We start from the raw sequence: 13,858 nt of genomic DNA, 5'->3' as shown, positions 1-13,858 counted from the left end.
CAGCCATCGGATATTTTTATATTTAAGAAGAGCCCAAACCTCCGAGAATTCCGCTCTATAAGGGGCCAGTTCAGGAACTGACCACAGCCTCTTCCAATAGAGCATAGGCCGCGCAGCTACCAATTCTTGAATTGACTCCAGCCCCAAATCCAATCGTAGAGGGATGAGTGGCGTACTTTGTGGTAATCCCACCAAATTCCTCATAAAATTGTGCTCCACCCTCAGAAGATTGGATTCATTTTTATGACCCCATAATTCAACACAATATGTTGTGGCCATTCTAGCTTGGAGTCGGTATATTTCAAGGACCAGTGCTGCCGGCTTAAAGTCAGATGCTCTATGGAATTTACTTATATCCCCAGTTACTTGGGATAGTTTGAGAGCTGATTTAGAAATTTGGAAGCCCCAGTCAAAGTTCTCTGTCAGAGTAATGCCCAGGTAGACGAAGGTCTTGACCCTCTCAAGGGGGGTACCATTAAGCTTAGGGTTTGGGCGGGTCTGTTTCGGTGGATTAAAAATCATAAACTTGGTCTTGTCCAAGTTTATCTCTAATCCACGAGAAACACAGAACGGTGCAAAACCGTCCATATTTCGCTGAATGCCCGATGATGTTTTGGATAACAGCAAGGTGTCCGCAAACATCAGAGCGGGCACTCTCCCAGTGGCCAACCTAGGGGCGTCATTGTCTATTACACCACTTAAGTGATCAATAAGACCATTGATGTACAGACAAAATAATGTTGGCGCCAGAACGCACCCCTGGCGAACTCCCTTCGAAATCGGGAAACGTCCTGACAGGTCTCCGTGCCTCCCGCACCTTACTTGGGTGTAATTGCCAGTGTGTAGTCTGGTCAGAATAGACAATAAGTAGGGCGGGAGACCCAGGTCTGCCAGGACCTTCCACAGCTTTGCCCTGGGAACAAGGTCAAAAGTTTCTCGCAGGTCAACAAAGACAAGGTAGAGGCTGCCACCCTCTTCACTAGCCGTTTTCCAAAATAAAATCTGCAACTGCATATTTGGTCCAGTGTCGAGATACCCGCCCTAAATCCAGCCTGGAGTGTGGTCAGTATTGCATTTTCCTCCATCCACCACTGGATCCTGTCCAAGATGATCCTGCCCATTAGTTTTTGTGTTGTGTCTATAAGACTAATGGGCCTATAGTTTGAGGGTGGTAATGGGCATCCCTTCTTAAAGATCGGAACGATCTCAGCTCCAAGCCAAGTATCTGGCGGGTCAGTCCCCGCTAAGATCTCATTAAATAGGACTACCAAGTATGGTGCCCATATTTTCGGTTGGGAGCAAAATAAATCCCCAGGCAGTTTGTCCAGGCCCGAGGCCTTATTTGGAGGTAGCCTTGCTATTGCTGACTCAACCTCCTTCAGAGTGATAGCCTCATGCCAATCGAGATGGAACAGGTCCCCGCCACCCAGTGACTCCCTCCGCCTCTGGTCGCCCAGGGTCCCCACCAATCGGTGCTCATGGTGGGAACCAACAGAGGGGGAGCCATATCTTTCCTCGGAGCCACGTCCATCAACCCCACCAATCCATCCTCCTTAGAGAATTCACCACATGAAAGGGAACTAATCTCTAGCTCAACATTTGCATATAGGGATCCAAAGTGTGCCTCCCACACTGAAGGAGCTATGTTCGGGCCGAAAGCTGGACCACCACCACTCACACCCGAGCTGACAATGGCCCAGAATGACTTAGAATCCTTGCGACTAAGTGTAGATCTAAGCTCTGCCCACAGGTTCTCCTCTCAATCCCTCTTTCCCCGTGCTATTGCCTTTTTTAGAAAGCAGTCGGGATTTCCTAATGGCTGCTCTATCTTTGGCTTTGACTACTAAGAGCAGGTCTTTTTTTGCCTTCCTGCAGTGTGCATCGTACCAGGGATGTGCCCTTGCCCGTGGGGGTTTATTCCTACCTACCGAGCAGAACACATCCGCTAGTTCGGCAGCCAGTTGGTTGTGAGTTTCCACAGCTCTACCCAGGGAGCCAACATCCCTCATATCAGAAATTAGCGGTGTAGCTATCTAATATATTTTGGCAAGTTTGGTGGGGGAATCCTGAAGGTGTGGCCATTTTATCCTTCGCCGGTAATTAGATATCATAAGAGGGAGGGATTCACAGATGGATTCAGGTGCCGGATTTGTCAACCCAAAACTCCCAGGTTTCAGTGTTAAAACGAGGGCATTGTGATTGCTATCTTGTCTTGGGTAAACTCTAAATTCCAGCAGCCTGTCCCAGTGCCTTGCTCCCATCATCATATAATCAATGATGGAAGTTTGATCTATTCTAATAAATGTATCTGCCCCCGGTCTGTCAGGCGCCAGCCTCCCATTACAGGCCCGCAGAGATGTTAAAAGGGAGAGTGATTTTATTTGAAGGACCAAAGCAGTCCATGCCCTGACAGGAGGGATCTGTGGGTCAGGCACATGCCAGAACCGATCTTCTTCATCCTGGTCACCCAATTCTGAGCACTTTAGTGGCACAAACTGGCAATTAAAGTCTCCACAAAGCACTAGAACAATTGAAGGGTCCAGTGACTGAATGAAACTTTGTAATACATCAATCGGGTCAGATTCCCGCCCACTCTTAACTGGCCTAGAGTAGATATTTAATATGGTCACCTGCGGCATATTTTGGGAGGATAGGATTACACACTGAACATCAGGGGAGTTAGTTGGTATGGGAACAGCCTGGGCACCCAGGTGCGTGCCCACCCATATTGCGAGCCCTCCTGACGGTCTCCCGCTACCCCCAGTTGTTGCCAGGATTTCGAAAGTGGCAAAACCAGACCTTACACTCTCCTCCAATGCCCATGTTTCCTGCATCAGGCAGATGTCATGCAGCGCCATAAAGGAGCCCCACTCAGGCAAAGGCAATTTATTTTTTAAGCCGGCTACATTCCAGGACAACATTTTTATACTTTCATCAGCTAGCGAAGTGCTAGGTGGTGGTTTGCCCCTCTCTGCAGAACCAGAGATGAAAGTTCTAGGCTCAAATGGCCTTTTACTTGCCTCACCACTAAGCAGCGTCTTGTAAGGATCACAGGGCCCGGCCTGTTGCGAGTATTCCCCCGAAGCTGACCATCCCTCAGTGATCAATTGTTGATCTACTAATTGATTTTCAGGGGTGGTAATAGCGTCATTTCCCTCCATTGAAGCTGGTTGAATACCTCCACTATAATCTGTTGATGGATTAAGATTTTGTCCCACTGTAAATCAGTCCACCTGCTCCAGGCAGCTGAACCTATTTCTTTGGGGAAATAGTGAAAGTAAAGGGGTAAGGGAATGAGAGCCTTCCCAAATTGCACACCCCTGTTGGTTTCTATATGGGTAGTTATTATGGGCCCCTTGATGCTTAAAGCTTCTACTCTGGGTGGTTCTCGTCTGGGGTGTAGGGTAGAAGTATGACAGATGGAGTGGGAGAATTTGCGTATTTGTCCAGATTGACAACCCACTGCAGATGTGTTCAACAGCACATGTGTGCCTAAAGTTTATTATCACACAATTGCCTGCAATAGTTTTAGCTCCAGCCCCAATCCATTCTACTCTCCTTACGGATAATATTTCGCCAGATGCATTAGGGGGAGAGGGCCTAAAGATGTTAAGCCATTGTATACATTTATTTTTAAGATCACTGTGATCCTCACTCTTTCCCTGCCTAAGGGGAGGGACCCCAGCTAGGACAACTACATATGGCAAAGGCTCGGGGGGGAAGATCAATGGTGGGCAATTCTCTTGTAGGACTCCTTGCTGTGATGTTCCTACTAGCCTGGGATTGTAGGTCTAAATGGCTTGTCCCCCCATCAGTCGCCCCCCTTGGCACTGGGTTAGTCCCGCCGCCTGCCTTACCATCCATAGGCTGTGGCGGGGTTGTATCTGAGGTTAGATTTCCAATTGGCGGGGCCAAGGGAGCTAGGGTATTATTACTGTTAATCGACCCTCTAGCATCCGCAGTTAACTTAATAGTGTCAGGGATCAGCCCAACAGGGTTCCCAGCAAGACTATTATTGACTCCAGTATTTTTAGGGCAGGGGCTAGATTTAGAAAAACTAGTAGTCGCTCTTTTAGCATCTTTTCCCAGTGGGCTCGCAGACTGGACTTGGGCTTTCCCCAGACCTATGTTATTTATTGTGGAAACCAATCTATCCAACCTAGATACCAGTGGTTTATTGTGTGTGCCAATGATCTGTTCAGTGTGGGCTTGAAAGTCAAGAAATAAATGAGTGACCCAGGCAGGTGTTCCTACAGGGGATGTGGAAGAACCAGCAGTGTCCGCTGTGGGATCATCAATAGACACGGATCTGTTAGTTAGCTTTTTTGGGGGTTTAGGATTCTTATATATAGTACGGGGTCTACGAGCTTTTTTCCATGCAGCTTGAATGGAAGATTTGGCAACAGGCGTACTGTCGACAACATCAATAGCATCAGTAACAGGCTGTGCACAAGCCAGCTCAGCAAAGGATGATGCGAGGGAAAAACTGCAGTCGAGAGGGTTGACAGTAGCTACAGAAAGATCCCCGCTTGCGGTGGTAGGGGGCCAGTAGGGGGGATTGATAATCTCCTCTCTGTATTCTCTATGGCTGTAGCCACTACCAAAATGGTTTTTTGGAGCATTTTGTCTATGGCTGTTAAACTCGGGAGGGGTTGAGTCGTCGCAGCCTGGTGTCTTGTCATAGGACGGGAAGCAAAAACATGATATTTTTACCCTTATCAGACATTAACAGGAATTGATAGGGCACAGATCACTAGAAGCAATGTTCCCTCCCCAATAAAGATAGGTTTTTGGTTTAGAAAACAAAACAACCCTGACAAGTTTGTCCAGATAGAATGTGTCTCTTTTAAATCATCTTATTGTTGAGAGTACCTTATGGAGTTCGTCATTGTCCAAGGCGAAAAAGCAAGGGTTAGTGGGGTGGCCCAGCCCAGCCTCTTCTGGCCTCTGACGGCCACAGACGGCCCGCCCTTGTCACGGGCTTCTCCCGGCTTCTCCCGCGCGCGTTCCTGCGACGCAGGGAGTGAGCGCAATTTAAAGCACCTCCAGGCGCGGTAAATGACGTAGGCGGCTTCTGCCGCTAGGAGCCCTGGGGATCGTAGTCCTCCTCTCGGCGGCCGCGGGAGTTGTAGGCGCGGCGGCCGGAGGACAGGAGGACAAGCAGGACGACCAGCGTCTGAGGATGCAGCCAACAGGTAAGTAGACAAATGCCCCCAAAAGAATTCTGGCACACCCGCTCCACCGGGAGTGAGCGCAATTTAAAGCGCCTCCGGGCGCGGTAAATGACGTAGGCGGCTTCTGCCGCTAGGAGCCCTGAAGATCGTAGTCCTCCTCTCGGCTGCTACGCCGAGTAAGAAGCGAACTCTCCTTCGGCGGGAAGCATCCGTTTGGCCAAGTGCAGCATCGGTAAAGTGGGACCAAGGATTAAGGAATTTCGAGTCGATAAATCTTATCCTGAACGACTCCTGATATCACTACTGGGTGCAATACAAACTCCTATACCCAGTCAGGAGAAAGGCTTGGCACACTACATTAGTAAGCCGGTAAATAGAGTATTCGTCGGGGGAGCAATTTCTGCAACACCGACAGATGAACACAGTTGAAGCTCCACCTTGAACTCGGTTGGGTTCACATGAAGGCTGTTCAATTCCCCCCAGTCCTGATGAAGACCCGCGTCTGATGCCCTATGTGCGCTTGTAGAGGGTCGAAACGTCGACGAGTGTTTGGATCTGTCATATCAATATCCTGTATTTAATATGGACATATGCAATATACAAATGGTATAATGGAAACAGTACAGACCAAGTTGGATTATTGTTTGTTTCACCTTGTATATAAACATTGTACAGTTATTTGGTCACTTTTGCGCCGCCAGCACCGAGCACTTAAGTCACTTTTTGCACTATTTATCACCTTTTTGTACAGCCTATCTTGCAATTTATAAAAAGAGTATTTGAGGGACTATAATTCATAAAATAGTGCGTAAATACATAGATGGTGTGGATGTTGATTTTTGTTTTATACACACTACATACATTATGAGTGAGTAAAAGAAATCTTAAACACCCGAAGGAACCAATTGTTATAATACTCCTCTCGGCGGCAGCGGGAGTTGTAGGCGCGGCGGCGGGAGGACAGGAGGACACGCAGGACGACCAGCATCTGAGGATGCAGCCAACAGGTAAGTAGACAAATGCCCCCAAAAGAATTCTGGCACACAGTAATCTTTCATCACTCAAAGGAGCCTCCGTGAATCCAGACTACCATTCTTGCAGGATGCATTGAGCCCTGAGACTGTGAGCAAGAGGTTTCAATGGTCTGCTGTTGCCACTGCCCAAGCACGCTTTGTGCTGTGAGCCTATCTCTGCTTTAGAGAAGCCTCAAGCCAAGTGCTCTGTTTAACTTCTCAACCCCAAAGCCCCAAGTAAATGCTTTTGGTTCCAAAGGCCATTTTTGAAACTGGCTCAGAGACACCCTTCAACTCCAGCCTTGACATAGAGCAATACAGCCCCAGCCAAAGAGCCCCCAGAGGTACTTGATGTTGGGCAACACAAGCCCTGCATCCATTTAATCTTGGAACATCCCGGATAGACCTGCACAACAGGAGGCAGACCGTAGGGCCGTTAAAAAGAGAATGCTCACCTTTGAGATGGCTATTTTAGAGGAGCTCCGGACTCTTCATCCCTAAAAAGTACATGCAATCACAATTCAGCCCTGCTTCACCACCTCCATAAATCCGGTCAATAGGGCATGAAAGCTCAAACATTATGCATGGGTTTACCCAGCTTGTGACTTGAAACAATTATTGTGCACGTCATATTAACTGCAACATTATTTTCAGATCTGGCTCTGTGAAAAAAATGAGTTTCAGATTGATCAGCTCATAATCGATGTTTAAATAATAGTACCAATATGCCATTGGGATGGGACATTGACTTGACTGGATCTGTCGTAAATTATTCAAAATCTGTTGCATCATGAAATCCACCTCCAGTCCTGCCTTATCTGAAGCAACCAATGAAATAAAACTTAATGTTAAACAGCAGTTTCATCAATAGCTTCTGGTCTTCTCCATGGGTAGAATATAAACCACTGTAGTATGAATACGTTGGCCAAATCTTTTTTCCCTCTATTCTCTACCTTCAGAACTTAGCACAGTCCTGTTCATCAAGTTGTCTTTGTCATAAAATGGTTGCATGTCTAGACACTGAAATGTAAAGTTTTCAAAGGAACCCTTATAGTCCTTGTTCTGAGGTTTCTGAAAATATAATAAATACTTTAGTTCGATCTTTCAAAACTCAGACTTTCCAGCTTGGTTTAACTGATCTGATCACTCCACCATTCTAGCAATTTCACGACTGTGCTTTAAAGAATCTGACTCTGATAGCAGTTTTCCGGATAGCAACTGTGTGCCAGAAGGGTAAATGATTTTAGGCTGTGTGAGCAATAGTGCCATGCACGTTATTGTGCAAAAACATTATGCTGTATTTTTTTCTCCAAAGATGGTGACCGCTATCTTAACCAGTTCATTCAGTTGACCGCTTTCTTTCTAATCCATAGTAGATGCTTCCTACAGAAAAGCGAAGTAATTACCATTTGTAGTAGTGATCCTTGCTAATGAGAATTCCATCCCTTCAGAGCAAATAATATACATGAAGGTGCCTGGAGACTGGTAGTGCCTGTTCACTTATGCCCTGTTGATAAGAGAAATGTCATTATGGCACCAAATTGCTACATGTTGGACTTGCACATTATTCATGGTAAGATAGGCTAAATGATTCCACTTTGTGGGATATGACTTGAGATATAAGGCTCATATTTTGTTGCAAAAGCCAGTTTTTTTTTAACTTTGTCTTGAATGCCTGTGTGAATGGACCTGCTTGTCAAGTATTTACCTATTGATTTGAATCTTAGTGTAGCATTTAACTATTGATTTGAATGTTAGCATTACCAAATATTTTTTAGTGTCATTCCTACTAGTTCCTTTGTTAAGGTCCATCTGATTTGGTCTGATATCAAAATTAGATTTAAGATTATGTTGTATAATCAATAATTTTCTTTTAATTAACATATTCTTTGCTGAATTGTCCACTTTAGGTTTTATGACTCTCCAACATTAACTAAAACGTCTGTGGCAAGAGTTCCGAGTGCTGACAGTTTCTCTTCTGAGTCCTTGTCTTCAAGTGTTAGCATGAGTAGGCTGACTTATGTTTCCTCCTCAGACAATACTTTGCAGAATACGATGTTGATGCACACACCAGAAGCCACTATGGTAGGTTATCTTTGTAATTTATATTTGCATTTATTTTAAATAGTAACTTATAAGTTTATTACTGAGTGGCAGTCTAAAAGTCTTATTCACTTAAGGGTAATGATTGACTGCTATTTTCAGTGTCTGAGGGATGTTTTTTAAAAACTTTTTATTTGAACATTTCTCATCTTGCAGAGAATACAGGAAATGTAAGAAGACAATTGTATGTTATACATAGTAATGAAGATAGACCCTATCAAAAGCAATGCATGAATACACATTGGGAATGGCGCTTTTTATCGCCTGTTCTGTTGCATTTTGTAGTGTATTGCACGAATGACAACTCAACAGGAGTGTTCTCTCTTCCCTCCATAACAACATTGATCACAGTCAATACCCTTGAAAGTCACGTCAGGTACCTCATACTTTCTCCCACTACTTGGCGAAACCCCTACTCTGGCTACCTGTTCCTCTCTGACACCAGTCAAGGCTGGAGTCACAATCTTCAGTTCTTTGGGGGGGGCGGGGCGCAACAGCTGTGCCCCATGACCTTGTAATATTTCTACTGCAGCTACAAACCAGATTTTAGAATTTTTATATTATGGCCAGGGCTCTTCTCCCGCTATTGTCAAGAGGAGCCACTTTGCATGGAAACCTCCAGAGATAGGACCTGGTACATTCTCAGTTACTTTTTGCGAGTAATCTTGCATCCCCAAAGGATCTGGAAGAAGGTACCCGCTTGGTCACATCCTCAGAGATTATGGTGAATCTGCCCTCCATATCTTATGTAATAGGGCTCCAGAATAGTAGGACCTATGCAGAATCCTTTTGGTACTAGCCTAAACTGAGAACAAATAGCTATTTACCGCTAGTTGTGAGGGGCTTCCACCCAGTCATCTTTCTCCTAGGTTTCCAGCACAGGCGTGTCTCAGCACCACCATCGGGTCAGGCGAATTATCAACCAGCTTTCTGTAGATTCTAAAAATCACCTTATCCGTTACGGGCTCTGTGAGTAAACGGTCCTCTTGGTCGTGACGCCTCTTGTAATTGCTCTCCCTCTAATGTGTCTCCTAAGGGCATATCCTAGTTGTAGTTATCTATAGCCCTCCGAATATGCCAGTTCGTATTCTTGATGTAGGATCTTGAACTGTACTAAGGCTTGCCCCCTCCAGACATTGCCCAGATGCTATATATCTATTAATTCCCATTTTGAGAAACCTGTCATACTACCCACCTCCTGCAATAAGTCGCTGTCCCACAGTGGGGTCAGTTTGGTAAACCTGCCTCCCCAGCCCAAGTAGCTAGTGGCCTCCCTCCATATCCTAACTACTGGCTGGGTATGCATCAGCAAATCCCGTTCTCATTTCCTATGATATTGGACCGTCTCGTGGCCTATAGCCCCTCTATCCAATTGGTAAGCTGGTTCTCTGCAATCAGCAAAAATCTAGTTGTTTACTACCATTAGTTGTATAACCCAATAGTATTTAAGGATATCCTGGCCTGCCAGTCCACTGTCATATACCCCACTCTGGAGCTCACCCAACGCGATGCGTGGAGCGCTTCCATTCAGTAGTAGTAGACGTGCTCCATGGTCAATTTTCCGGAAAACCCTGGTGGGATCCTGAAGGGTGTATTTTGGAGCACATAGAGGAGGCGTGAGAGGGTCATCATTTTATAGAGCTGCTCTGCCCATTAAGGATAGCGGTAGATTACTCCAGTGTGCTTCTTCCACGCAGTCTATTGAGTTGTGAAAATAGGTCCCTACACAGGAATTCTCAATAATGTAAATCCCATGGTACTGGAAACCCTCTGACACAAATGGCCCAGCACAGTAGGAAGTGAGTCGGGATCCCACCCGATAGGAAAAAAAAAATTAATGATTTAGTCCAATTCTTGCAATATCATGAGTAACTCCTAAAGATGTCCAAGACCAGCAAAATTCGTACTTTCCAACGAAAAACGCCAGCTTGTTCTCCGTGGACCTCCAGACATCCAAACAAACCCTCCGAAGACTAGAGAAGAAATGACACCAGAGAACCACGCAGCCCTCAAGAATGCCATGCGCCAACACCACCACCTCATCAGATCCGCCAAAAGGGACCTCCTTCAAGGACCGCCTCTAAAACAACGCACACAACAGCAAAGAGCTCTTCAACATTGTGAAGTAACTCTCCAACCCCAGCTCCAACACCGACGACATCCCACCATCGCAAGACCTGTGCAACTTCCTGGCCACCTTCTTCCATCGCAAGATCGCAGACATTCACGACCGCTTCAACGACCAGACCACCACGACAGCCAACGACACCTCAGATCCCACGACCACCACTCACAACGACCACCTGCTCACCTGGACTAACATCAACAACGACGACACCATAAAAATCATGGACACCATCCACGCGGCTCCCCGTCAGACCTGTGCCCACACCACATCTTCAACAAAACCAGCGCCACCATCGTACCCCATCTCCGCAAGGCTATCCACATCTCCTTCGAGACCGCGACCTTCCCAGAGAGCTGGAAGGACGCCGAGATCAACGCCCTGCTCAAGAAACCCAAGGCAGACCCGAGGGACCTCATGAACTTCCGGCCGATTTCCCTGCTCCCGTTCCCAGCAAAGGTCATCGAGAAAACAGTCAACAAACCCCTGACGCACTACCTCGAGGAGAACATCATCCTGGACCCTTCCCAGTCCAGGTTCGACAGCAACCACAGCCCCGAAACTGCCCTCATCGCCGCCACTGATGACATTAGGGGCCTGCTGGGAACGGCGAAAACCGCGACCCTCATCCTCCTGGACCTTTCAGCCGCCTTCGACGCGGTCTACCACCGCACCCTACGCACACGCCTCCACAAGCCAGGAATCCGAGACAAGGCCCTGGAATAGACCACCTCCTTCCTTGCCGGCAGAACCCAGAGCGTCCGCCTCCCCCTTTCCACTCCGAAGCCTCCAGGATAATCTACTGCGTACCTCAGGGAATTATCCTTCAGCCCGACATTGTTCAGCATCTACATGGGGCGCTCGCCCACGTAGCCAGACTACACAACATCATCTCCTACGCCGTCTACACACCGCTGATCCTCTCCCTCACCAAGGACCCCCGCACCGCCTAGCCCAACCGCCACGATGGAATGAAAGCCGTCACTGAATGGATGAAGAACAGCCATCTGAAGCTGAACTCGGACAAGACGGAGGTCCTCATCCTCGGCTCCACCCCCTCAGCCTGGGACGACTCCTGGTGGCCGGCCGCCCTGGGAACAGCACCAATGCCCACCAACCACACATGCAACCTGAGGTTCATCCTCGACTCAACACTCTCCATGACCAAGCAAGTCAACGCAGTCTCATCCTCCTGCTTCAACACCCTCCGCAAGATCTACAAATGGATCCCCACCGACACCAGAAAAACAGTTACCCAGGCCCTCGTCAGCAGCAGGCTGGACTACAGAAATGCCCTCTACGCGGGAGCCCCGGCCAAACTACTGAAACGTCAGCAAAGCATACAGAACTCCTCGGCCTGCCTGATCCTTGACATTCCATGACACAGCCACATCACACCCCACCTGAGAGACCTGCACCGGCTGCCCGTCAACAAGAGGATCACTTTCAAGCTCTTCAACCACGCACACAAGGCAATCCATGACACCGGACCAACATACCTCAACAGACGACTCACCTTCTACACCCCGAACAGAACTTCACAGGTGAGTAGTGCGCTTTACAAATTCCCCGATTGATTGACTTTGGAACGGGTTGGCTGAGTAATGTAAAGCAATACGCCATCAGCGTATAAGAAGTTATGTTCATTCCATTCTCCACCAACTCTCACTCCCCGTATAAGTGGTTTCTGACTAATCTGTCTGAGGGATCTGTTGTACCATAAGAGGTCTGTGGATGTTATTCTGAAGTCTTATGACGTTGCAATATCATTGTACAGATATCTTCTATTGGGTTGTGTTTTTTTATCCCTCCTTACACTGTGAATCTGGATTTAACACTAGTTGATGCATGGCATTAGAATTTTAGTAGGTCTTCGAATAGCATGCTAATAAATACAAGATAGAATAATTTATATTAATACTATTAAATGAGTTGACACACCTTGAATTAAATTAACTCACATCCCTGTACAATTGATGTATATTCTAAATTTAGATGCTGTGAGTTGTATAATGAGCCGGCAGATAGCTTATGTAGCTGCTTTTTCTCAGTCAACATCATAGCCCTTAATGAAATGCCAAGCAGAATATCATGATTGGCCCTAGTCCAAGGGCCTTGCAATATGACTTGCTCCAGACCTCCCATCAATACTAGGAGTTCACCTGTCCTACTAATACGAACCCAGTGGAGGTGTAACATGTTAAGCCTGTGTTGATCTCTACCGGAGGGGACTCCAGTTCCCACTGTTCTGTGTGCCAGGGAAGGCGCCAACGAGATTTCCGTGCGCCAGGAGGCGCATAAGAGGCGGCCAGGGCTCCCGCAATGCGGGGCGTGCGCAGGTGAAGCCCGGGCCAAGAGCAGGCCCGTCCGCACCCATCGGAGCCTGGAAGAGGCTGGGCTGGGCCCCCCTCCAACACCTGGTCACCTGAACAAGAACACATCACCCAACCTTCAGGTACTGTTGCGCACATCCCTCTCCCAGTTATTAAATTGTATTTGTGTTGAACTTGGACTTGCCCATACACAATTTCCATTATGAGCAAGCAAGTAGCGGGGACCCTAGATGCATTCATCGTTAGGGCCGAATTAATGTTAACCCACGAAATAGAAATGACTGAAAGGCGACTCTCTAGACCCCAGCTCATTACAGGGCCGTCTGTCTCTAGGCATCTCCAATAAGGGTGGCACCCCCCAATTGCACCTTCCTTCCATGCCCCCAACTTTGTCTCAGCATTCCCCCCCTGGTAAGCCCGGATGTAGGAAGGGTCGGAAAACCCTGTGACGAGACTAAGGTGAGAGTACCAACAGCCAAACGGAAGTGGGGTGTCGCAACCCAAAAATGCAAAAGCACAAAAGGTCCTTGATCTGCTAACCATGCGGCTCATGCAGCAAACCATGTCATAACATCAACTATCCGAGCTCGGCGGCGATGGGTAGGTGAACCGACAAGGACACGGGAAGCTTGAGCCATACCTGGAGGTTCATCTCCGCTGTCCTAGACCCGCCGAACGCCCATGTGGCATATCTTTCCTGACCTATAGGCATAGGAAAATACCACAGAGGTAACCTACTTCCATAACATTGGTAGTATACACATGACACTAGCATGCTGTTGAATGAACATATTTTCTTTATTTTCTATACTTGATAGGTCCTGATGAATCGCGGGTAGCAGCCCATTGCGAGAAACATGTTGACCAATTCCTCTCCTAATCTCATCTAAGGCCAATATACCTAATTGGTTGGCACCTAGCGAGTTAGTTTCACGTTTTTAACTGTAGTGGGATACCCCCAGAATAAAGTACTTCCGGTACCCCCCCCTACATTTTAATCACCCCTAGGCTACTTGCTTTATTACCCACACTTCACCATAAGGCAGTTGGATTTAAAAGATCTCCGCTAAAGAGTCCCTCCTAGAGGTGAGCCCGTCGGGGATTGCACCG

General features: G+C 47.3%; 1 protein-coding gene across 2 annotated transcripts in view; it reads left to right on the top strand.

Moving 5' to 3' along the window:
• Positions 1–13,858, top strand: part of CEP192 (centrosomal protein 192) — a 2,224,848-nt gene that overhangs the window by 546,628 nt on the left and 1,664,362 nt on the right. For both annotated transcript variants that reach the window (XM_078687485.1, XM_078687486.1), the window contains exon 19: positions 8,098–8,272. In XM_078687485.1, coding sequence (XP_078543611.1) covers positions 8,098–8,272 — 175 coding nt within the window. The remainder of the gene's footprint in view (positions 1–8,097; positions 8,273–13,858) is intronic.

Source organism: Lissotriton helveticus, chromosome 4_1, assembly GCF_964261635.1.
Source record: "Lissotriton helveticus chromosome 4_1, aLisHel1.1, whole genome shotgun sequence".
NCBI lineage: Eukaryota > Metazoa > Chordata > Amphibia > Caudata > Salamandridae > Lissotriton > Lissotriton helveticus.
The sequence above is the reverse complement of the archived record's forward strand: the minus strand, read 5'-3'. Positions and strand labels throughout refer to the sequence as shown.